Source organism: Chanodichthys erythropterus, chromosome 24 (assembly GCF_024489055.1).
Source record: "Chanodichthys erythropterus isolate Z2021 chromosome 24, ASM2448905v1, whole genome shotgun sequence".
NCBI classification, from domain to species: domain Eukaryota; kingdom Metazoa; phylum Chordata; class Actinopteri; order Cypriniformes; family Xenocyprididae; genus Chanodichthys; species Chanodichthys erythropterus.
Genome location: NC_090244.1, coordinates 10029034 through 10056068, shown reverse-complemented (window position 1 = coordinate 10056068; position 27035 = coordinate 10029034). Strand labels below are relative to the sequence as shown.

Below are 27035 nucleotides of genomic sequence, written 5' to 3'. Positions count from 1 at the left end.
GGTAAAGATAAACCAAACCTATTTTCATTGTTATTAATCTTCTTTTTACTCCTCGCCAATATTGGCAAATCAAATTTTACACTCCCCTTAATTGCTCAGACCTATCAGGGTATTAAATGTTCAGTCTTTTTAAATGTTCTATTACGTTTTATTCTTTGGGTTTGAAATATTTAAAAAGTCACTTAAATCAAATTCCAATTACCAATCTCAAACATCCCATTGGGTGACATGGTTGTAATTATTTAGGGAAAAGTAACGGTGGTGAGCTCTCCAAGTTTCCAAAGCAATTATGAATTAATTAAAACAAGATATCCTCATAAATTAGTGATGAATGTACGTGAACTACATATCCTTTGTTGATGTTCTTTGCTCATATCAATTTTCAAGCTTTAATTATAGCAAATTATGGTCGTATAATTGCACGTTTTTACTTTAAGGCATGACCTGCCGAGGCCATTTGTGCTCGATAGTAAAAAATACACTGGAGGTTTTAAAATGAGCCACCCAACAATCCATGTTAACAATATAAAGACCTAAATAGAAAAGGAATTACGTGTAAAGCATTCTCCTTATTCTCTCTCTATTCGTAGGTGTCTTAGCTTGATGAAGGCTAGGCCAGACAGGAAAGTCTCTGATGTGCTGGAATGAATAAAAAGCAAGGTAATAAAACACTAGCATGAGAAAAGAAGAGAAAAAAAAAAATCAATGAACCTTGCAAAATCGCTACAAACACAAACTTCGATCTGAAGCCTGAGTCAAACCCAAAATTTCTTTCCCAATCTATTACTCGGTAGCACCCAAATAAAACCGTTTTTAGAAAGGAAACACTTAAGAGGATTTTCTACGCTGCCCAGAAACACAGCCAGTCCCAGGCAAAGAACTGATTTCATATCATCCTCTCAAGTGATTCTTCAGTAGGGACAAAACAAAACCAAAAATTGAAGAAAAAAAAAAAAAAAAAAGGAGAGACAAGATTTATATTTTTGGATGTTCAAAGTTCAATGTGTTCTGAAAAAAAATCAATAAGTGATGACAAATTCAGCATTCACCTCAATGAAAGACTGAATGAACATTACAAAATGGTATTCAATTGATCTATTGAATGAGTCAGAAAATCTTACAGTACTGAGAAATAATGACAACTCTCAGAATAGTTTTAATTAATTTATTTCAGTTATTGAATATGGCAAGTTAAAGTACTTGACCTTGGCAGACTAGATCTGCTATGTAAACATTATTTTATTAAGTTGCAGAGCAAATATGGACTTCCTACTGCTAACAGATACACAGACATGCTGCTGTGAGCATCTAAAATATGAGGGTATGATCTATATGAATAGAACATGTCTAAATCCCATAGCAGATCTAGGCAGGTGGAGCTGGGAAGGTGGAGTCTGGATTTTAATAAAATGAGGTGAAAAATATAAAATAGTCCAATTGTATTAAGAATGGGGCTTCACAATTAATCGAATTTCTAATTGGGATTACGTTTACAGATGCCACGATTTCATAATCGTTACAAAAAAATCCACTTTACATTAAATTATTCTGCATGCTTAAGAGGTGCATTAAGAGCATGTTACTTTCTGAGAGGCAAATCATGACTACATCAGAATGTAAAAGGTCTAACCCAGCACAAAACTACCAGTCATGTAAGTGTATGCTGATTGGTTAAATGCATGCGAAACACCAGCACCCGGCATTTTTAAAAAGCCATGTACACAGCCTAAATATTTACTCTACAAACTAACTCTACAAACATAGAAAACAGTGATAGATGGATCTCTCAACCTCACACTAAGGAGAAAATCCAGCGTGACTTTGAACGGACCAAGTGAAACATGATTACGTATTTCTGCTCAGCTAGAAACATTTGGCATCAACCACACTTTTTCATATATTGTCTACTTTCTTTGTATAACAATTATATCTAATAACGTATTAGTCAGGACTGTTCTCAGCGCCGTCAAAATAAATGTCCGTTGCGCCGTCAAAATAAAAGTCACAACAACAAGCACAGTTAACACTACGGGCCCTATTTTAACGATCTGAAACGCAAGTATCAAGCGCGAAACGCAAGTAACTTTGTGGGCGGGTCTTGGGCGCTGTTGCTATTATACCGGCGGGATAAATGACTCTTGTGCCCGACGCAAATCTAAAATGGGTTGGTCTGAAGTAGCTTCATTATTCATAGGTGTGGTTTGGGCGTAACGTGAAATAAACCAATCAGAGTGTCATCCAACATTCCCTTTAAAAGCAGGTGCGCAAGTTCCATTATGGATTGCTATTATTATGGCGTATTTAACAGGCGCACGCCAGGAGCGGTTCACAGCCGAGGAGACTGATGTTCTTGAGCAGTGAAAGACAGAGAAGTTGTGTTGTATGGGGATGGGAGAAACCCACCCAAAATAGCGTCGGTTAAACAGGTTTTTTCACATCTTCGTGGCACACCACAATGATTTCCGACATCTCATGTGTTAATATTTTTTTAGTGTAACATATGATTTGCAAAAATAACTCTTCTGTGTAGATTACATGAGCAAAGTGTATGCGCGTTGTGCACGCTATACATTATGGTCAAGCATGCGCCCTTAAAATAGCATAATGAACAACGCGCCACTGACTTTAGACTAGGTTTTTTCTGGTCAGTGGCGCAATTGTTTAATGGAACAGCAAAATAGCACCAGGGATTGTTTGCGCCGGAACACGCCTCCTTTTTTGCGCTGAACCGCCCAGGGAGCGCAAGTTCATTCACTAGTTTAGCGACTTGCTTCTATGGAGGGAAAAGCACGCTGGAATGACACATGTGTCGGTGCACAAAGTCAATTGCGCTGGGTGCAAGATAGGGCCCTAGAACTGCCACGGGGTAAATTTTACCCATAACAGGTTTTCAATAAAACATTCAAGTCTCCCAGTCTTTGACTTTTACTAAAATTAAGTAATTTACCAACCTTTGGTGTTAAAAACTGTTTAGATAAAACCATTACGGGTCAAATTTCTAATGCCCGTATTTTTGCGCTGTCATTTTCACATCCCCTTATGTTTAAACATTGTACATTGCTAGGCAATGCCTTTCACTCAGTGAATTAGCGGTCATCGGTTTCATAAATAAAGTCGCAATGAGTAAAAGCTGCCGATTTATGGATGCCGAAGAGGCAGAAGCCCTAAATGCCGTGAGTGATGGAGAGTCTGATGGTGGTGAGATCAGTGACGTGTCCTTGGTCGGCTCAGCATCTGACAACGATCCAGAGCCTCAAAGAAACATTAGACTGAGTCTGTTCTTCAGGACAGGATTGCTACAATAGTTACAGAGAGACAGCATCAATAAACTTTGGATGTAAATAATTAAGGTGAAGCTGCTTGTTGAATTTGTCATCGAAACATACATCCTATGCAGTGTGGTGAATTATTATTGTTCATTATCATCTATAGGCTATTTTAGTCATTTAAATAACATGGGTTATCTTAATATATGATTAATTATAATATTACATAACCCAAATATGTATTTACTTCCATCTAATTCTCATTGTTAGTGCAGACCTATTTAGCTTGACCGTTATGAAAAGTGATTAGTGTAGCCTGCATAAAAAAAAGCCTTGAACATAAAACAACAGGACAAAAATATAGTTGATGACTAGACATAATCATTTCATGACTCTAGACACTTCTTTGTGAAGACAGTGACATAATACAGTGAAATAATATGATCTTTAGCCATATAAAAACAAGTGTAATGTGCGTGGGTAAAATTTACCCGCGTGGCGGTTTTAGGTATACAGCGACCCCTGGCGGTTCTAGTGTCAAGTCCCTTCAGAGTTCCTACTGGTGGTGTGAATGTAACCAGGAAAATGGCCCATATGTTTATTTATTTTTATTTTTATTTTATTTAAAGAAGAAACCAAAGCAATGTACAGTTGACATCAGATGCTTAATGCTATAGAAAAGCAATACAAAAAAAAAAATCATGAAAAGTGTTTTTTATATATATATAAACAAAATATAGCATGCAGTTGCTTCAAACAATGGTGTAAAGCTATTCAAAACATCATTCAACGTAAATTTTGATAATCGTAATTGATAATCGCAATTACAATTTCAAGGAAATAATCGACAATTATGATTTTTGTCACAATTGTGCAGTCGAAGAACATTCTAGTGATCATCTCTGATTTATATAATTATATAGTTGTGGCACATGATTTGTCCCATGTCTCAAGAAGTTTAAACTTCACATTTACCTTTCTTGAAAACTTCAATCGGCTTAAATATCCATCCTCAATGCGGACACGCGTTTAGGTTGAGTAAGGATAATTCTGTTAAATGCCAGAGTGACACGAGCCAGGCAGCGAAGGAACTCCTAGTTCCCTCTGTGGGTTGATGTTACTGTTTTACAACATTTGCTGGATTTTGATACCGGCACCGTGGGCCGATGGATGGAGGATGAAGGGAGTTTGACGGGGGTGGAGAGCTATTTATGAATGCGCAGGACATGCATCGGCTGTGCGCTCATTAAAACTCCTCTCACGGTGGAGGAGGAATACGGCCCACACCCTCTGCGAGGCTTTCCTCCACTGCAGTCTAGGCAAGAATTCACAAACGAAACACGAGTGGGAGCACCGATCCAGGATCAGGCTGTCCCTTATTGTGCGCATAAGCAAAAAAAATCATTCCAAAGAGGTCAAGCTACTGATAAGAACTATGATTTCATAGACAACTACTTTGGTCAATCATGTTGAGAAAAAGCAATGAAGAAAGTCTCCGAATAACAGATGGAAAAGACAGATTTGCCATTAAAACCAGGTGCAAGAATGTTTCTGTCTTTTTCAGTTATAGGAAATTAAAAAATCTTCAGTGGCAGCTGGGTAATTAGGCCTGTAGATCTTGGATCTTGGCCACTCTCCACTGCTCGCCACAAACTGATTCTCATAAATGAGATCGCCAGGTCAGAGCACCTGTTAGACAGATTGAAAACTTTTCGTTATCAAAGAAAACAGCTTGGCAACATCTTTTCAACAGCAGGACACTGGCCCAGGCCTCTAACACATATGTGGCCAGGAAAATGACCGTTTGAATCATACTGAGATGATTATAATGGCCATGACTACAAATCTACAGTCTTGATAAAATGCAGATACACAGCAGGTATGAATAATTCATTTGTACACAATTATATGAAATAAGCCAATAAATTTGGAGTGTTTGCTAACAAGCTTAACTATTCCGTATACTTTGGGTTATTATTACACTTCAAATCATCTAACTTATGTGAGATGTTGGGTGTTTTTTTCTTTTCAAAGTGATCTCAATGTTTCAAAGTGAATCTCAATATTTCATTTTGTGGATGATAAAAAAGGAAGAGGGGGAAAAAAAATTAACACAGACTTAAAGTATGGTCACATTACCAAAATTTTATGCGCAAAATAAAGCATATAATTGTGAATAGTATCGCTACCAAAGTCACTTTCAAACGAAGCAGCTTTCTGTTCTTCAATGTGGCAAATTCGTGCGAACAACTTGAATCTGTTGCAAAATCTGTGTGGGGAAATATTAAGTGGATTCCTATTGAAATGACTGGATTTCGCCAGAGGAAATTCAACAAACAATGAAAAATGTGACTGCACCTTTACATTGAACAAGGAAACCAAGTCATATCTAGTGATCTGAATATCACATGCACTGCAAAAATGTCTTCTAAATTTTATTTAATTAGCCTTTTTTTAACTTGTTTTTTCAGTAAAAATCCTTAAGCAACACTGCATAACATGTTTATACTTAACATGTTTCACAAATCTATCAAGTAATTTGATTCTTCTCAAATAAACGTTGTTTCAAAGACCATTTCGATATTTTAAATCAATAATCAGATAAAGTTTTGCTAAAAAATATCAATTTTGCAGTGTAGAGACTTCATCAGCCACTCAAAATGCCCTAAAAAACACACTAACAACCACTCAGAACACTATCAAATGCATAGAGAGTTTCGCACAAGCTTAGCACCACTCACATTTTCTTTAGAAAACATAAAAATCCATTTTTTTTATTATGAAGTCAACGTGAAACTGAAGTTGCAATAGTCTTTTCTTGAAATGGCTTCTTTGTGGGCATTTTTGTCCTTCAGGAATTGATTGTGAATATTGTGGTTTGCTATTGGTCGATCTCAGTCGATCTACTCCCGCCCTTGCGCCCGTAAAACACGTCATTAGAGAAGAGGAGTGATGATGCTGCAAGAGGAAGAGGAAGTTATAGAGTGCTGCAGACGTGACGTCAAAACCTGGTTCCCTCAAGATTTTCCTATGAGTTTTTATAATGGGGTTTTTCAATTTATGAGTAAAAAAAGTCTGTGGAAAAGATAACTCAATGATACGTGGATGTTTTGTTCTACAATGTAAATTATACACACCCATATCAAAAACGTGAATCTTGTTGCTGTTATTCCTTATTTTTAAAAAATGTATGTTTCTAATAAGTAGCTAGATAGAAAGTTTGGGTGTGTGTAATTTATGTAGTAGAACAAAATTATTGTCATATTATGTTTTCCATGGACCTTATTTTACTCATAAATTGAAAAACCCCATTATAAAAAATCCATAGGAAAATCTCGAACCAATGGCGAATTAGTTTTCCATGTTTTATTTTTTAAATGACGTCACGTCTGCAGCACTCTATTTTGATTGAAGATTATGAAGGCACATGAATTTTTACAAAACAATGAGCAGCATGGTAAATTATCTATAATAAATACTACAATACTCCATAAAATAAGAATTGTCAATTTTGATTTCATAGTGACCTTAAGTCACTTTTGAATATTTAAATAATATGCTAATGAAACCTCTACATTATCATATAGAAGTTTGCTTAACTTCTATATTTTATTATAACAAGTTTAAGATTTACCATACTGTGGTTGGGTTACTTCACATCTAAGAATAAGCCTGATGCACGCTTTGCGAAGGACACAGTCCATTTATCCCATCAACTTGGATCCAAGACAAGTTTTAAAGACACCATCACAATGACCTTATAGTGACTCGGCCACTTGCAGTTGAGGAGTAACATTTCATTACAGAGAGAAATGCCCGAGATAGGAGGCAAAATCCCACTTAGCCTTTCATCACAGAAAAGCTCCCCTGGAATCCTAAACAGCCCCCCCAAAAACAATGTGTTCTGAGGCAACAGCGATACGCAGCTAAACCCAACCTGCATCCGCCTGGCGCAGGTGCCTTCTAAGACGCTCAATCCTATTCTTGACGCCCACTCTTGTTTTCCTATCGCTGTGACTACCTGTGAATAGCAATGAGTATAACAGAGAACTAGGACCCTCTGGCAACATGGAAGCCCTCAGCCCTGTGTTTACAACCTCTTTTATAAGGCCTCTTTAGCTTTAGAACGTCAGTCAAAGTCAAAATGTGTTGAGTCTGCCTGCACGGGCTTACCTGCTATAGACTCAACAAGTGTAAGCTTAGAAGGGAGATTTAAAACCTGATGTAGGAAGTGCTGAAGATCTTCAGATGTGTTTAATGTCACTGCTAAAAAAACAGTGTGCATATTACATTCAAAAGTTTGGGATTGGTAAGATTTTCAATGTTTTGAAAGAAGTCTCATCAAAAAAAAAAAGTAGACACATGTAGCAAGACCTTTAAAGAGGTGATATAATGCCATTTTTACAGTATGTAAAATAAGTCTCTGATGTCCCCAGAGTTTGTATGTTAAGTTTTAGCTCAAAATACCCCACAGATAGTGTTTATGGCATGTTAGATTTGTCACTTTTTGAGGGTGAGCAAAAACACTTCGTTTTTGTGTGTGTCCCTTTAAATGCAAATGAGCTGCTACTCCTAAGCAGAGGGCGGGGTTTCATGAGCTCCTGTTAGCACATAGTGTTAGCAGCGCCGATTACCTCACGAAGACTCACTGAAAATGTCGGAAACTGTTCAGTCTTTTATGTTCAAACTGAATTCAGACAATGATGGAGAGACTCAAGAAGAAGTGACAACAAGTATGGCTGAATGGTTAGTTGCTTAATTTATGTAGCTGATGTGGGATATCTTAAAGTCATTGATTATCATATTCTGTCATGATAATCTATAATGTGAACTGTTGTAAAATGCTTATAGAGCCAGAGAATATATGCTGCATGAAGACAGAACAGGTACAGTTTAGTTTAATTACGGTTATAACTTATGTAGGCATCTTGCTTTTATGACATGCTGTTGCATTATGTTCTGTATTGCAATAACATGGCCTCACCCCTTTGTTTCGTGTTCTCGGGGGCAGGGTTTATGTAAATTTTAGGGTTAGTGATGTCACCAACCCTGGAAGAAGCTCATTGTAGTCCCTACCAGCCGTTTGTTGTAGTCCTTAAAAAGAGAATTCTTTAAAAGAAAATATCCCCCTTTGTTTTGTACTTTGAGTGTTGTAACTTTGCAGATGTTGTTTGTGCTCAAACAGCAACATTACACACTAACTAAAGTTAAAAAGGTGAAATCATAATGAACCACACCTTTAATAACCAGCATCTTATATCGGCCAAGAAACAGCCACTTAGGGTGCTTTCACACTTGGTTCGATTGCTTGCTATTTGCTTGCATCATCAATGCAGCAGCTGTTTACTGTCATTTACTGCCATGCTTGGGAATGACGACACAGAAGAAGGTAACTAAATGCATAATTTTGCTCACCTCACTTTTATATTTTGGATTTTGAACCTTTGTTTTCAAAGCATCAGCACATAAGGGCACTTGCGTCCATCTGCCGTGAAATGTACTGTGAATGTTCTAAAGAATGTGGGAATCTAGAACAGTGAGTGAGAACACACAGTTTTATCGAATCACAGGTCATCAATACTGGTTCACTTCCACGATTTAGTATGACTGCATTCGTATCAGCAGCAAACCGTAAAGAAGTTCACATGAACCGTACCCCAGACCACCCTTTATATGTGGACTCATATAATTGTGCGGGTGCGCACCAGAATTCAGAAAACAGCGTTCATATAATCCAAATTAACTGAACTCTGACCTCAATCGAACCCAGTGCGCACCAAAAGTGCTAGTGTGAAAGTACCCTAAGGGTATGTAAGGGTGTGTTTACACTTGTAGTTCGGTTCTCTTGGTTCGGACCAAAAAAGAAAGCAATTCATTTAGTCCTGTCATTTACACTGTCATTTTTGAGACTGAACCTAAAGATACAAAGAAAAAATTATATTAATATGTTTTCGATGGAATTTAGGGTGCGTTCACACTTGTAGTTTGGTTCGTTTGGTTCATTTGGTCCGGACCAAAATAGAAAAAAAAAAAACATTTAAGGCCTTTGCACACTGAGTCCGAAATTTTCGCATGCGTTTTTTCGTATTCGCAATCCTAAAAATTCGTAACGCACCGAGACCTTGCACACTGAGTCCGATGCGTATTAATGAATGCGTTGCGAAAAAAAAAAAAAAAAAATCGCAAAACAAATCGCAAAACAATACAAAATGAAGTCTTCAAGCAGTGAGCACGATTAGTTGTCTCCTCTAGAAAAAGAAAGAGAAAATATTGAGTCTGTTCAATCCCGAGATTGCATAGAGAGAAAGAAGAATTCACCTCATCAAGGAGCTGCGGGATTATCCGAGCGTTTCAAAGTTTACTTCAGAATGTCAGTGGCTCTGTTTGATGCTTTACTACTGGCACAATCTGTCTTTATATTCGGTCTCTTTGTGTTCCTCACGTTGTTAGTCATTCAGTGCTGCTGTTTTGTGCTGTAGGCAACGTGGATCAACTTGTCAGATGGCATTCTGGATTTTTGCGTTCGCGTACGGTGGCTCTGAATTGTCAAAACGTCTCTCAAAATGCGTGCCACGGATGCGAAAAACGCAGAAAATCGAACCTGATCCGAATATTTTTTTGACGGACGAAAGTTTCGGAGGCAGTGTGCAAACGCGATTGACATAACGTGAGGTCGAATTTATTTTTTAACGTGCGAAAGTTTCGCATGCGAATTTCGGACTCAGTGTGCAATGACCTTTAGTCCTGGGCAGCGTTTCCCAAAAGCATCGTAAGCTTAAGTTGATCGTAGCTCCATTGAAACCAATGTTAGCGTTCAGATTGGCAATTTTATCACCGAACCAAAAGATACCGAACCTTAAGGCATAGGGATACATTCACAACGTGATTGGTCGGATTTTATGACGTATTGCCTATTTTGAGACGGAACTTACCGAACATCCAAAACAGTGCTGTTTTCTGAGGTAAATGAGCGTTGTGTGTGTGTAGCCTGCATATGATGGTATTTTGGCCAGCTGGGAACTCGTGAAGAGCTTATAAAATGTGTAAAGTAGTCAAAACAGCGGCGGGAATCCATCCGTCACACACACAAACGATCTGCTGTGTGGAGACACGCGTCTGATGCCTGTGATGGGCAAACTCGCGACCATGACAAGAAAAACCAACATGCGTGAGGATTATGCCCTTTTTCGGGTCTCGTCTTCCTGTTTTTGGTTCGGTTACATGTCTTTGGTCCGTGTTGCGTTCATATATCATTCGCACTGCGCCAGAGTTAGTTTGGAAGCGGACCGAGACCCATCTTTTCAGCGGTCTCGGTCCGCTTGTCTGGTACGCACCAGGGTTCGGATTGCAGCGTTCACATATGTTCAAATGAACCGCACTAACCGAGCAATCGCACCAGGGTTTTAATCGAAGGACAAGTGTGAAGGCACCCTTAAAGGATTAGTTCACTTTCAAATTAAAATTTCCTGATAATTTGGAGGCCATTGAAGTCCACTATAAGGAAAATAATCCTGGAATGTTTTCATCAAAAACCTTAATTTCTTTTCGACTGAAGAAAGAAAGATATGAACATCTTGGATGACATGGGGGTGCGTAAATTATCAGGAAATTTTAATTTGAAAGTGAACTAATCCTTTAACGAACATTCAAAACAATGCTGTTTTGGCTAAATGCACTCATTGTATGCATTCTTGTAACATTGTGTCCTTTTTTGGTGAGTTTAGATATCTTTGATCCATATTGCGTTAATATTTCTGTCAAACTGCACCAGAGTTCATTTGGAAGTGGGCCTAGACCCTGTTCAGCACTGTGCACCAGGGTTCGGGTGGCAGCGTTCACACATCACACATAAATCATCTAAAGAAACCAATCCCAGTTTATATATATTTTAGATTTTAAAATCTTGAAAACTTGTTTCTTAAAAGTGCTGACTGTATAAAATGGCTAACTTGTATTACACAACTGATTACAAAATAAATAAATGTGTGCTCTTACTCCTGGATGTTGTGTATAGCCAGCCAATCAGAAAAGAGTTTAGACTGAGAAGGGACTGTGGGTGTCCGTCAGAGGCTAAATCTATCTTTCACTGCAGTCAAGTCCTATCAGATATGATCTAATCAACAAAAATGCATGTTACTATCAGGTGTAAAGGGTCTGATATTCTTTATTTCACAATGAAAAAGAAAATGTCTGGTATGAAAGTCCTTTGTAAAAGCAGGCAAGCATAAAAACTGCAGGGCGCGCTGTTAAAGATGCCGCTACTGCCTACCTGTGGACGCCTCTCATCTGCTCTCTGCCAGCTAGAGCCAAAAAATAAACTGCTGCGGATCATCCACACTGTTCTACAGTCTATCAGGCGCTTCATTAGCCATGCAATGAATAAAAGATCAGCGGCAAGAAGGAGGGATAAAAAAATTTATGTGAGGATGGGAGAGCAAGAGGAATAAGAGAAACTGAAAACGAAGGAAATCTAAAACAGCAGTGGATGAAATTACCTCCAATATGTTCATGATTGAAGCCCAATGATCACTCCCTCGTATTTTCCGCCATCTATAGTGGTGAATATTCTAGATTGGAATGACACTGTTACTGTTATTCCATTACTTTTGGCCCAATCAATAATTTTCTATTGAATTAGGGAGAAAAAAAATCGCTGGGATGTGCTTGTGTTTCATTAACTTTCATCATCGACAGTGGCTAAAAATTGCCTCACTGGCACACAAAAAGAGCAGCAGAAATTGTCCATTTACAATTTTCCTAGTCATAAAGAGATAGAAATTTATTTTTCTGTCTTCTAAAGAGGCAAGGAGGTAAAAGGCTTTATCATGTGCTGAAAGGAGAGAGTGATCAATATTTTATCATAGTCTACGGCCACTACGAAGCCTCTCTGGATATCAAGACGATGGCATTAATACATAAGTTCATAAGTTCCATTAAAATAAAATAAAATAAAATAAAATAAAATAAAATAAAATAAAATAAAATAAAATAAAATAAAATAAAATAAAATAAAATAAAATAAAATAAAATATCTACAAGCTGCATGACCTGCTTATCCAAAATATCTACAAATATACATTAAACCGCCATGTGACCTTGAGATCTCTTGCAGTCATTTTTACAACGGAGTGCATTCAGCTAAATTTAGGGAGCGATTACCCGTCAAACACGCAAACAGAAGCGTTCACAGTGTGGGGTCTAGCAAAGCACTGTGTAACTTATTTGTAGAAGCAGCAGGAGGGGGGGTGGCATGCACATATTTTTGCACCACACTGTTTTGACGCAACAGCGGCAATCATTTTGCCTCAACTTCCTACTGTTATTTAGTGTCACATATAGCCAGCAGCTAGAACTACATTCTTGTGAAAGTACTGATAAACTTGCTCATGTCTCATCATGACTTTAATACAATAACAAGAGAAAATTATATGACATTGTACATTTAGTGCCTGAGATGTAACCTGTTATAAAGTTTTGTATTTGTTTATTATATTATATTATATTATATTATAGTATTAGTATTATTATATATATATTATATAGTATTATTATATATATATATAAAAAATGGAGATATAATTAATTTTAAAGTTTTATTAAGTGTTAACAATGAGATAATGTGGGTTTTATAATCAGTTAACACTGCTTTTGTCATTTTTCAAGGAAAAAATTTATTACCAAAAAAGTCATTTGGTTTAACCAAAATTTTGGTTTTACCGAATGACACTTTTGGTTTTACCGAATGACAAGATTTTCATACAATGCTAACAGGCCGATATCTAGCTAGCTAGCTAACAAGAGGACAATCAAATATTATTTTTATATTTAGTACAAGTTTTTAAAATATTACAACATTTTCCATGTTTTATAGCGGTTGTACCAAATGACCTGATGTTTCGGGACATGCATATGAGCAAGTGAAAACGTGAATTTTTCAAATAGTTCAGAGAGAGTTAGTTACTTTGCTTCATGACCATGTGGTCCTTTGCAGGTGTCTGAATGACGTCACATCCTGTCACATGATACTGACCACATGACTTGAATGAAAAAAGGTCTCTTAATATCGGTTACTCCTAATGACATCAATGAAATTCATTTTTCCGGACATTCTTTCTCATAACAAAGCAACGACTTCTTTAATACCATTTTGCACTATGTTGATATATGATGTTATAAATCATGCCAGAATAAATAATATATACATTACATTATAATGTATTACATGTATTACATACATTACATACATTAATTATATATACATTTATTACATTTTAAGATAATTTAATCACAAATAAATAAAAACATTTTTATGTTGTGTATACATTATATATATAGATAGATAGATAGATAGATAGATAGATAGATAGATAGATAGATAGATAGATAGATAGATAGATAGATAGATAGATAGATAGATAGATAGATAGATAGATAGATAGATAGATAGATAGATAGATATTTTTTGATAGTTGATTGTTGTATGTTTGATCTGCTCTCTTGATTGATTACCTAAGACAAATTTCTCCTGAGGGAGATAATAAAATGGAATACTTAATAAAAAAAAATTAAGTGGCTGTATTGACCTTTCGACGGTTAAACCGATTAACCTTTTGACACTTCAGAATCTTTAAAATACCTTTATATGTAGCAAAATATAATTAAAACCTTTTGGATTAAAAAAAAAAGAGATTTAGTTGTACTACCTTACATACTTTGGATGTCATATCTTTGTTTTTTATTATTATTAAGGCCTTTGGACAAAAAAAAAAACAAAAAAAACTGTCACGTCATTGATCCACTCATTTATTTATACTAATGCTACTACTAATAGTACTACTACTAATAATAAAGACCAGTAGTAGTAGTAGTAGTAGTAGTAGTATAAATAAAACCATTTTTTATGTATTTATTTATTTATTAAGTGGATCAAATACAAATATACCTGAATAAAACTACCTGAAAACACTTAATTTCAGAAAACCAAAAATATTTCAGAAAGATCCACTGGTGTCACTTAAAATGCAGGTCCATTCAGCAGATCTCCCATTTCGGATAAATTCCATCAACCCACATAACAAAAACTGGCCATTTCAATGTTACAGAATCTCCGATCGATACCATACGGTAAACGCTGCCCCATTTCAAATGACACGCTGAGATTATTTATGACTGAAGGCTGCCACCCAATACAACATGTAAAATGGAAAACGCAAGCAACCCGTTACTGGGACAGTATCCTGATTAAGGTAGCATAGCGAGACCTTGAATATGTCAGACATTCATATCTGCATCTACACCATGAGGGTCTTTGAGGTTAGGCTGTTCTCTATTGATCTTTCTGCCATTATGGTTATCATAAAGAGGGCCTCCAGACACATTATGAACATCAGGGGTCACACAAATGAACGCTTCCCATTACTTTATTAGGGACAGTAGTGGGTCACTCCATACCAGCGTGCCCAGAGATCCATCAAGTGCTCCTTCAAAATCCATAATTTGCACATTAGCAAGAGCGTTGTATTCTTTCAGCTGTTTAGTGAGTTGTTAAAAGGGTGTTGCGTCTAAAATATTATCGAAAATAATAATGTGCATGATGTGCTCATTCATGCATGTGCTTATGTCACCAATATCATAGCGTAATGATAAACAAAAAGCTTTTTAAGCTCTCAAGGTCAAAGAATAGGTCATAAAAGGGCTTATAATAATAATACATGCTACACTGGAAGAGTTTTCTAGATTAATAATGTCAAACAAGACCATTTCTGAATAGAGAGGCGGCAGTTTTCTTTTGATCCGACACCTAAGGCACTCAAAACTGTCAAATTGCACCTGTGCTTCTGTAAATAAATTGGCAGTAAATAAAAGGGGGACTTTGTTTCGACTTCACAAGGTCCATAACTAGCAAACAAAAGTGAAAGCTTTTTTTGTCATTGAAAAGGCCTTTAAGCCAATAAGCCTGTCTTCCAAATAGTTTTCAAACAGAAGTAGTTTTGTTATGCATGAGGTCAGTTTGATTTTCTTGCAAGAAGACTAACAATTACTAAACCTAAAGCAAAAGAAGAGGAGGCAGCACTGATGCTACTGGATTTTAAATGCTTCTTCGAAGGAGTTTTGCTTCTAGTTGTTAAATCAAGTAAAATGAGCTTCAGGTAATTAGGATAAAAGAAATAGGGTAGCTGATTTCCAAATCAATGGGTGCTTGTCGTTTAACCATCCCTCTCCCTTGTTTTAAATATCCATTTTGTTAAGAATGACTGTAAATCCTGTATATTTGGGGGCTCAGAAAGTCCAATGTTGTGTGCCACAAATTAAATAATAATAATAATAAATAAATACATTTCCTTTAACAATAAAGATATTATTATTATTTTAAGGTGTACCTCTGACCTAATAAAAATGCAGTGGATGGAATTAAAAATTAACCCTTTGAATGAATGAATGACTGACAGACAGGGAGGCAAATGGAACGAATGAACTAATGATTAGATAGATAGATAGATAGATAGATAGATAGATAGATAGATAGATAGATAGATAGATAGATAGATAGATAGATAGATAGATAGATAGATAGATAGATAGATAGATAGATAGATAGATAGATAGATAGATAGATAGATAGAACAACAAACAATAGATAGATACAAATAGAAGGAAAGATAGAAGGAACAAACAATTGATAGAATGAACAAACAAACAAACGAACAATAGATGGATAGAACAAACAATAGATAGATAGATAGATAGATAGATAGATAGATAGATAGATAGATAGATAGATAGATAGATAGATAGATAGATAGATAGATAGATAGATAGATAGATAGATAGATAGATAGATAGATAGATAGATAGAACAAATGAACGAACAAACAATTGATAGATAGAACGAACGAACGATAGATAGAACAAATGAACGAACAATAGACAGAACAAACGATAGACAGATGAACGAACAATAGATAGATAGATAGATAACAAATGAACAATAGATAAATAGAACAAACGAACGAACAAACAAATGAATTATAGACAGACAGACAGATAGAGAGATAGATAGAATGACAGAACAAATGAACTAACTAAATGATAGAACAAATGATAGAACAAATGATAGAACGAACGATACAACGAACAAACGAACGATAAAACAAACGAATGATAGAATGAATGAATGAACGATAGATAGATAGATAGATAGATAGATAGATAGATAGATAGATAGATAGATAGATAGATAGATAGATAGATAGATAGATAGATAGATAGATAGATAGATAGATAGATAGATACGAATAGAAGGAACGATAGAAGGAATGAACAATTGATAGATAGAATGAACGAACAAACAAATGAACGAACAATAGATGGATAGAACAAACGATAGAACAAACGATAGATAGAACAAACAATAGATAGAACAAACAATAGATAGAACAAACGATAGATAGATAGATAGATAGATAGATAGATAGATAGATAGATAGATAGATAGATAGATAGATAGATAGATAGATAGATAGATAGATAGATAGATAGATAGATAGATAGATAGATAGATAAATAGACAGATAGACAGAGATAGATAGATCAAATGAACAAACAAACAACAGACAGAACAAACGATAGACAAATGAACAAATAGATAGATAGAACAAATGAACTATAGACAGACAGACAGACAGAGAGATAGATAGATAGAACGACAGAACAAATGAACCAACTAAATGATAGAACAAATGATAGAATAAATGATACAATGAACAAATGACAGAACGAACTAACAAACGAATGATAGACAGACAGACAGATAAATGGATAGATAGAACGATAGATTTAATATGTTCCTCTGACCTTGGAAAGGGTTACCTCTTATTTAGAGTTTAAGTTATTTATCTATTTGAAAAAAAAAATTAAAATAAAAAAGAACGGATGAAGTTTAATCTATAATCAGCTCTTATAAAACTACTTAAAAATATTCTCAGCCTGATACCGCAATATTTCTTTGTTTCCGAGACCCTGAGGTACACCACATCTGTTAAGGAAAGGTTTGATGCTTGCTTAATCTGACATGTTCATGTGACGTCTACAAACCCAATGAATATTCCATGCTTTTCACAAAGCCCACAGCAAGCATTTCCATATAGTGTCCCTATCTCCATGACCTTTCCCACACGGCTACTACAACCAGGGCAAAAAAATGGCTGATGCAAATGAGATCCTATTGCGTTTCCTTAGATACGCCACTCTGATAATAACCCTCCTCACCTCTCTCAGCCTCTCCTAGCACAACATATGCCATGAATGATTTCACAGCTTCTAACATGGTTTCCAGCAGCCACAGCCAGACAGACTGTGCTGAAATTAGCTGGCCTTGCACATAACCACACCTGCCAGAACAAAAGGCAACTTAGGAGTCACAGATCGTGAAGCATAAGAAACCACAAATCTGAGTATTGATGATCCGCAAACGCTTACTCAACATTTTGCCTAGGGAAAAGGCAACAAACTCTCTCTTCTCAGTTCCTGCTCAAGAAGAAGAAAGTTTGATCATCATATAAGGAGTGTAATTATGGATCCATTTGTGCCCTGAAGCTATTGTTTGATTACCTAAGAGCATCAATCAAGCAGGCAGGAGAGCGATGTAAAAAGGGAAAAAAACATCCTTCTTACGCACAGCGACGAGCACAACACATCAGTATACTACAGCCGTTTGAATTTCCATTAAAATGTTCTTCAATGAGGACCTATTTTTTCATAGCTTTTCCATCTATCAGCAGGTACGTGACATTGCTGATGGCTTTTATGGGTGCCGATTTGCAGCGGGCGCTTTACTTTGAAAACGATTTCTGTAAAGCTTCTGTAAAGCTAATTGAGCTTCGGAGATCTTTGCAAAGTACCGCCATTTAGATTTCGGGGAGTCATTTTCAACCAGGCCTCTCTGAAACTGTTGTTAATCCACTCTTTTTTTTAATCACACATGAAATTAGGCTCTCAGACACCGGTCTATAGACAGAAAGACCCTCGGGATGGCTGAATGGAGACCTAATGGTCAATCAACAATAGAGTGTGCGTCTTGTTTTCTAGTGCTATTCACCGATGAATTCCCCCTTTTCATTACCAAGGATACGTTCACAGCAACAGAATACGGTTTTCAGTCCTGGATTTGAGTCTTTAAAACGGTTATGTTCACACACATTCCCGCATTCTATAACCGAACTCATACCTGTACATTTTCAGGACTCACAACCGCATTCTCGGAAAATTCTCGCTTGTCTGACACGTTGTACAGTGCGAGAGAGGGGTTTCGTGCGTGGTTTCGCTTTCTGTAACTTACAGTGATGGAGTTATGAGCTCGAGCTGTGTTTCGTCTGAAGGTTCTAGATCCAGTCACTGTTCTCCACCGGAGCTGCTCCCGTCAGTTTTGTGTTCACTGCGCGACTCATGCTGTGTCATGCGCGATACGCTGCAAATGTGAGACCCGAGTGCTACGGTTAAAGAGTTAGTTCACTGAAAAATTAAAATTCTGTCATTTATTACTCACCCTTATGTCGTTCCACACCTGTAAGACCTTCATTCATCTTCGGAACACAAATTAAGATATTTTTGATCAAATTCGATGGCTCAGTGAGGCCTGCATTAAAAGCAAGATCATTTTCAAACGCCCAGAAAGCTACTAAAAACAAATTTAAAACAGTTCATGTGACTACAGTGGTTCAACCTTGTTAGGAAGCAACCAGAATACTTTTTGTGCGCAAAAATAAATAAATAAATAAAATAACGTCTTTATTCACAATATTGATGGCCGATTTCAAAACACCACTTCATGATTCTTCGAAGCTTTACGAATCTTTTGTTTCGAATCACTAGTTCAGAGCCAAAGTCACTTGATTTCAGTAAACGAGGCTTCATTGCGTCATAAGTGTTTTGAAATTTCAATGGTTCATGTGACTTTTAATAGTTTGATACGTTCTCCGAACCACTGATTCGAAACAAAAGATTCGTAAAGCGAATTCAAAGCTAGTGTTTTGAAATCAGCCATCACTTGATATTGTTAAATAAAGTCATTATTTTGTTTTTTTGGCACACAAAAAGTGTTCTCGTTGCTTCATAACATTAAGGTTGAACCAATGTAGTCACATGTATTGTTTTAAATATAACTTTAGTACCTTTCTGGGCATTTGAAAGTGTAAATTAACTTGCTTCCAAGCCATCGGATTTGATCAAAAATATCTTAATTTGTGTTCTGAAGATGAACGAAGGTCTTACGGGTGTGGAATGAGTAACTGAACTTTCATTTTTGGGTGAACTAACCCTTTAAAGGTGTCTGGCTAGCATGTTTATATTGAAACTGCTATTGGTTAATGAAGACTTTTTGGCTTTCTTTTGAGGGAAAAAAGTGTCACAATATTCCTAACTTAAATCATACCCAAGGCATATGCAAAAAAAACGGGTGGGGTCTGGTTAAGTTGCGTTAGTAGTGTGTTGAAACCATAGGTTGAAACCTGAGGTTATGTAAGGAACCTGAAATGCGCTCAAAGCAGTTGACCAATCACAACACACTGTTCCAGCCAATCAATCAGAGCACTGCGCTTTTTCTGCAACCAAGTCAAGTCAAATCAAGACTTTGTAAAAGGACATAATAGGTCCTTATTAAAAATATTCCTGCCCGAAATCAGAGCAATTATAAATTAAATGGCAAAAAAGCAGTCTAGTTGCTTTCTTATTAACTTCACTAAGCATTTTTTTGTCATAGCATAAAGAGTTAAATAAGAGGGAGCTGGTATGTTGTTCATATTCTGGCCATGCATTATGACATTCCATTAGCAAAATAAAAGAATAGTGCTGCTAATACAGAAATACCATTATTGAGAGTACCAAAAAAAAAAGACAATTAGTGTAATGGATAGGCTTGATACAAACAAATGATCAACACTGAGGGTCCTCGATTACTCTGATGCACAACAAAACAGAAGATTAATGCAAAGCTGGGAAAAAAACAACAATACACTGTAAAAGCTGCGAGCACATGTGAGCATAACAGTCTCTACTATAGGTTATTCTCTCTCAGAACTGTAATACAAGCTATGCTACCACAACAAAACCAAATTAACTTATGTTTAAGTTGTAGTCCCTGTATGCTGGAAACTTTTCTATCCTGGAGTTCTCTGCATTGCACAAATCACGGTAATACTATATAAGCACCTTTCAATAAGTAGAAGAGACTGGGGCTAGTTGTCACACTTTTCACTCTAATGAATGTTTTCTAGAAAGTTATTTAAAATATTAGCTATTAAATTAAAAGAAATGAATGTTAATATGTTAAATTGATCAAAATTGACAGTAAGACTTTTACATTGTAACAAAAGTTTCTATTTCAAATAAATGCTGTTCTTTTGAACTTTCTATTCGTCAAAGAATCTTTAAAAAAAAAACAGTTTCAACAAAAAAAAATTAAGCAGCACAACTGATAATAATAAGAAAAGTTTCTTGAGCACCAATTCAGCATATAAGAATGATTTATGTGAAGACTGGAGTAATGATGCTAAAAATTCTGCTTTGCCATTACAGGAATAAATTACATTTTAAGATATATTAAAAAAGAAAACAGTAACTTTAAATTGTAATAATATTTTACAATATTTTTACTGTAGTTTTGACCAAATAAAATGCAGCTTTGGTGAGTAAAAGAGACTTATTTTAAAAACATTATAAAAAATTGTTTTAAATATAACTTTAGTACCTTTCTGGGCGTTTGAAAGTGTAAATTAACTTTCTTCCAAGCCATCGGATTTGATCAAAAATATCTTAATTTGTGTTCTGAAGATGAACGAAGATCTTACGGGTGTGGAATGAGTAACTGAACTTTCATTTTTGGGTGAACTAACCCTTTAAAGGTGTCTGGCTAGCATGTTTATATTTGTAATAATATTTTACAATATTTTTACTGTAGTTTTGACCAAATGAAATGCAGCTTTGGTGAGTAAAAGAGAAAAAAAAAATTATATAAAAAAAAAATAAAATCTTTCCAACCCCAAACTTTTAAATCATAGTTCATGCCCCAATATCACACAACTGTATATGGGGTAAGTTGTCACAATTGCAACCTGCATTTAAATAGCCTACAATATAACTGAACAGCTTTCAAGCTAAATTTAATGATTTAAGCAATTATGAAGTACAAGAAATGGTGAAAAAGTGAACAAAATATAATTATTGAACTGCATTATTGAATAACTTGCCCTGACCTGACATTTATGTAAAATGCAACATTCACTGTAAAAAGAAATACACTATATCTACTCCATTAAATTTTGGCAACAGATTACAAGCAATATTATTAATAATTTCAACAAATAGCATTAAGTTAGAATTAATCAAATTGATTCCCTTAATGTCAACCATTTAAAACGAGTAAAATTTAAATGAAAATATCTGAATAACAGACGTCAAAGATGAATTTATTTTTTATTTTTTATTACCAAAGCTGAAGACACTTGCTGATAACAAGCAGAATCACTGAAGGAAAGAGAAACACAATAATTAACAGAGGTTTAGATGTTGATGTTGATTTTATTGAAAATATTTGGTCACTGTTATGGTGATCAGTGTTTCGCTAGTTAGATTTTTTGCTTTTTATGTCAGTTTGTGTCTTTGTATTGGTGTTTGCTAATTTTACACATTTTAAATGGTTGACTTTTAAGCAATTAATTTGATTAATTCTAACTTAATTTGTATATGTTGAATTTATTTAATAATATTCCTCGCAATTTTATTGAGTAGATAGAGCGTATTACTTTTTACAGCGCTTATAACAACTTCCCCATGTGATAACTTGCCCCGGTTTCCTCTAAATGCCCTCGATCTTCAGAAATATTTCAGATGGCCTTGCTGTAGCTCTAATAGCAACATTGAAGCTAGTTGGCCTGAAGGAGTATCACCATAATTTGCAAATTGGTCAAGGTCGAGCGAATACAATAGAAGTGGGTTGATGACTCGTCGGGGAATGCCAACTAAAAATGTAGGCCTCTTTTATAGGAAAGCTCTCAATCCTGCTTCTGAAGCACCCCACAACACATTTTGGATGTTGGACATTTTTATTTATATCATGAATTCATTAGTAGAGGCTCCAAGACCAGAATTGGGTGTCAAAGAAGAAAAACGTCCCAAATGTGTAGTGCAAGACTGGAAACAGGAGCTGTCCAGCATCAGGGGGTGCTGAACTCTCAACAGCTACTGAACAAAATTGAATCTTTAAAGCAAACAACTAGTCAAAAGCAAACAAGCGAGAAAGAACATGCACACTTTAGAGACATATTCCCTGGCTTTCCAGTTTAGATGCTGGAAAAGGTTACCACTATCCCCTCTAGTGGCCTTACAAAGTGACTGGAGACTCTCAGAGGAACAGTTGAGCTCGTATATCAGTTTGCATACACTATTATGCAGTTCACCTGATAGAATGCAATGGAAAAAAGCAAATCCATCACAAAGTGCTATAGGGTTGTCATGGCATCCCTTTGTAGGCTTTGTAGAATCAATCATCAATTGGGTTTTTGTTCCACCAAAATGCACTCTTTTGTTCTCAGTACTGCGCTGGCGTTGAAATTATTCAAAGGGAACACGATTGGTCTTGCTTTTCGCACATTTGTAGCCTTAAATTATTGATATTACATAATGAAAACATCATCAAGACTGGTGTTGTGTCCAAGAGAACCAGTGCTGAACCACAAGATGGCCCATATGAGAAAAACTTTGAGAGAGAACTGATGTCTTAATATGGCAAAACTAATAGCTTTTCAAATGCAAAATGTCATTATTTGGCATTTAAAGCCGATTGAAGACAACAACATTAATGTTTTCTTTGCTCCAGGCGTTATTATTTATTTGCTCGGATCAGTTGAGGGCCATTACGCAGCTCTCTTATTTATCCAAAAACATCAGAGACCATCAAAAATACCATCATATAGCTATTACAGCATTAATGTTTCTGTCTCCTATTACTTATTCGACTTGCCATGCACTGGAACATCAGCCTAGAAACGAATGCAAAAATTAGATGCGACTTTAAAATCTCGATGCACTTGTTAATACACGCTGGTATGTGACTTCAAACTCATGCAAACCTTTTTTTCTTCCCCCTCTCTCTCTGTTTAATAGCACAATGCACCTTTCACGAAGCTCACGAATGTGACAAAATTCCTTTTGGGATCTCTGTCTTGAATACAAAGCAGCCTCAATAAAGACTCCTCTCTGTGAAGCCAAAAAAACAGATGCATTTAAGCTCAGATGTTGCAATTATTTATCCCCAATGCACTTGGGAATCTTTAACATGGACTGTATACTTTGTGTATATGGAGTAGCAAATATCCACCAGCTTTTAATATGGACATTCACTTGCAAAGCTGTGTAATTATCAATTGAAGATCATTTTAAGCTACTGGCCATCATTAAAAGCCTTCTAATCATCCCACACACCAACACAAAACCTGCGTGGGAGGCTGAGAGTTGATCTCAATGCACACATGGACTCAACATGTGATGGACACTTGTGTGCTTGACTTACATGGAGGAGATGTTCTCAAACAGGTCCGGGAGGTTGTTAGTGGTATTCCCATCGCTCACGGTGTCCTGTAGTGCCAGGAGGGGAAGGAAATTCCCTTGGTAAGACTTATTGCAAAAGATGTCAGTGGTAGAACAAGTGCAGGTCGGTGGGCAGTCCAGCATGGAGCTCATGTAATTTTGGAAGATGCTGAGGAGAAACAGGATCCTCCACCAGCAAACGCGAGGTGGGATGGAGAATAAATCCATGTTTCCAGGTGTTTCCCTCAATGTTTTAGCTCCTTTAATGTTCAACGGCAACAGAATCGAAAGCGCTCCTGGTATCCGTACGGTGATGCGAGAGCGCGCGCGGGTGCGTGGATGAGAGTAAAGGTATGTTAGATCAATGAGATCGCAATAATGTCCCCAAGAAAAGAGGGGGGGATACTCCGTCAATGTAGAAAGCGCTCAAAAATCAACGGTCCCAGTCTGTCCTCCGCTCCGGGCTGCATGGTACAAGCTTCCCCGTCTCCACGGTGCTGTTTGTCGCACAGTTCCAGGTTGTTGGAGCTCCGGCTTGAAGACTAAAGCGTCAGAGCGCAGTCGAGAGAGAGAGAGAGATAGCAAGAGAGAGAGAGAGAGGTCCATGCTCCGAGCATCAAGTCCCACCTACTGGGCAGATTAAAAACTGACGCACCTGCATAACAGCAAAAGCGATCAAATCTGCACTGGAAACAACGCACTTTGCAACAGGCAAAACACTGCTGCCAAACACATAGTGTGCAAAGTAATAAGTAGCCTATATAATCATTACTGGACAAATACGGGTATCCGAGATTATAAAAACGAAGTTTCTACTAAATAAATATATAGGCCTGTTGACTAAAAATCTGCTGTCATGTCATATAAGAAGCACTAAATACTTTCCTTGCACCTTGAATATACAAGTACACAAGTTATTTTTTTAAAAGTCAGAATGTGATATTAAAACAATGCATTTTTATCTTAAAAAAATAAATCTAACTCTTTACAATAACTCTCCAGATATTAATATTATATATTACACAAAAGATTATTAGTTAATTTGCGCTTAAAGCATGTCATGTATATTCTTTTAGTAACAAGTGGGGCTAGTTGTCACGAAGGGAATTTGGCACAAAGTCTAAATCTCAATAACAAAAGTCATTTTGAGTCGAAAGTCCGATTAATGTATTTTGTTATGTTTTATTTTCATCAGATTTTCCTTTTTTCTTTTAACTTTTATTTATTTACTTATTTATTTATTTAACATGTAGACCTTTGTGCTAAAGTCTTGGCTACAAAAAGAATACAGAAATCCATCCTGAGGAATACTTAAGTAAAAAGTGTCCCAGTCTCTAATACATTCATACATTGATCAAAATGAATCATTAAGGCTGTAAGTGTAACATAAAAAAATCATTATTTTTTACAAATAAAGCTTTTTTTTTTTATTTTGTTGAAATCTTTGTTGATTTACGTGGATAACTTGACTAGCTCATTTAATTTGGATTTGTAGCAAACACATATTTTGTATTATATATCGCATGTCTTATCCTGAGTAATCTAGACAAGGCTTTGTAAACATGTGCATTTCCACCATACTATTTAAGTAGCATGTACTTAAAATATTTACTGTTGGATATGGCTGAAGCAATGAACCCTTATTGATATCCATGAACTACTGATCTGTTAAGCTTTAAAGGGTTAGTTCATCCAAAAATGAAAATTCTGTCATTAATTACTCACCCTCATGTCGTCCCAAACCCGTAAGACCTTTGATTATCTTTGGAACACAAATTAAGGTATAACTGTATAGAATAGCATAGTTCTAATAGCGGGGCACATTGTAACGCAGTGTTACAACCAACCTAATCTCACGGCAATTCGTACATATTTTACGAGGTGGCTAATTCGCACAAATTCGTATGACCTCACTGTATATTTGTACGTTTTTTGCTAAATTGTACATATTTTATGAGTTGCCAAATTCATATGAATTCATACGAATGACCTACCCTTAACCCCTGGCCCTAAACCTACCCCTTACTGCACTGTAAAAAAAAAATCTGTTAAATTTACGGTAAAATAATGTATTTCATTAACTGATATAATGTTAATTTATCAACCTAATGAAGTACTAATATCTGTTTTGTACCTTTATAATACTGACAGTCACCAAACACAGTGGTGATAAGTGTCACATGATGAATCAAAGTTCATCACAAGCAGATTTTCCACAAGCTGAGGAGGACAATACTAACATATAGAAGGTGCACACAGTGTCATTCACACACACACTAAACACCATCATGGTAACATGCATGAAATTTTAAAAATGCAATAAACATTAATTTAACAACATTAGATGTAACATAAAACCCTAATGTACATACCTGATTAGAAAAAAATTAGAAAAACTAAGAAGAAACAGAGTTATTTCAACGAAAATATATCAAATGTGAAGTGTCATGCAGGGAATTGTGGGAATGTCAATTTACGTTTTTTCACTGTAAATTTTACAATGAATTGTTATTTTTCACTTCCAAAAACTGTGAATTTAATGGTATTTTACCGTAAAATTACATTAAATGTACCGTTAGATCTATTACAGTTATTCACTGTATATAGTTTTTCACCGCAGCATTTTTACAGTCTTTTACTGTTAAAATCACGGTAATTTTTTACAGTGTGGGGTTTAGACAAATCGTATGAATTCGTACGAATTAGCCACCTCATAAAATACATACAAATTGGTTGTGAGATACTTTTCTGGACCTTGAATGTGGTAATTGTGTTGCTTTCTATGGGAGATCAAAAAAAAAAACTCTCAGATTTCACCCAAAATATCTTAATTTGGGTTCCGAAGAGGAACGAATGTCTTACAGGTTTGGAATGACATGAGGGTGAGTAATTAATGACAGATATTTGCTAACAAAAGTTATGAAGTGTTAAAGGGATAGTCCACCCAAAAATGAAAATTTGATGTTTATCTGCTTAACCCCAGGGCATCCAAGATGTAGGTGACTTTATTTCATCAGTAGAACACAAATTATGATTTTTAACTCCGTTGCCGTCTGTCAGCCGTATAATGTGGGTCAATGGGAACTTCTTTTATAAGAGTAAATAAAACTCGCTTAGACAAATCTAAATTAAACCCTGCGGCTCATGACGACACATTGATGTCCTAAGACAAGAAATGATCGGTTTGTG

At 36.0% G+C, this 27035-nt stretch overlaps 1 protein-coding gene across 3 annotated transcripts in view; it reads right to left on the bottom strand.

Annotated features, from left to right (window-relative positions):
• The window catches only part of ntrk3a (neurotrophic tyrosine kinase, receptor, type 3a), a 242810-nt gene extending 218736 nt beyond the window's left edge, over nucleotides 1–24074 (bottom strand). For all 3 annotated transcript variants that reach the window (XM_067379609.1, XM_067379611.1, XM_067379610.1), the window contains exon 1: nucleotides 23830–24074. In XM_067379609.1, coding sequence (XP_067235710.1) covers nucleotides 23830–24074 — 245 coding nt within the window. The remainder of the gene's footprint in view (nucleotides 1–23829) is intronic.
• Nucleotides 24075–27035: the final 2961 nt, after the last annotated feature.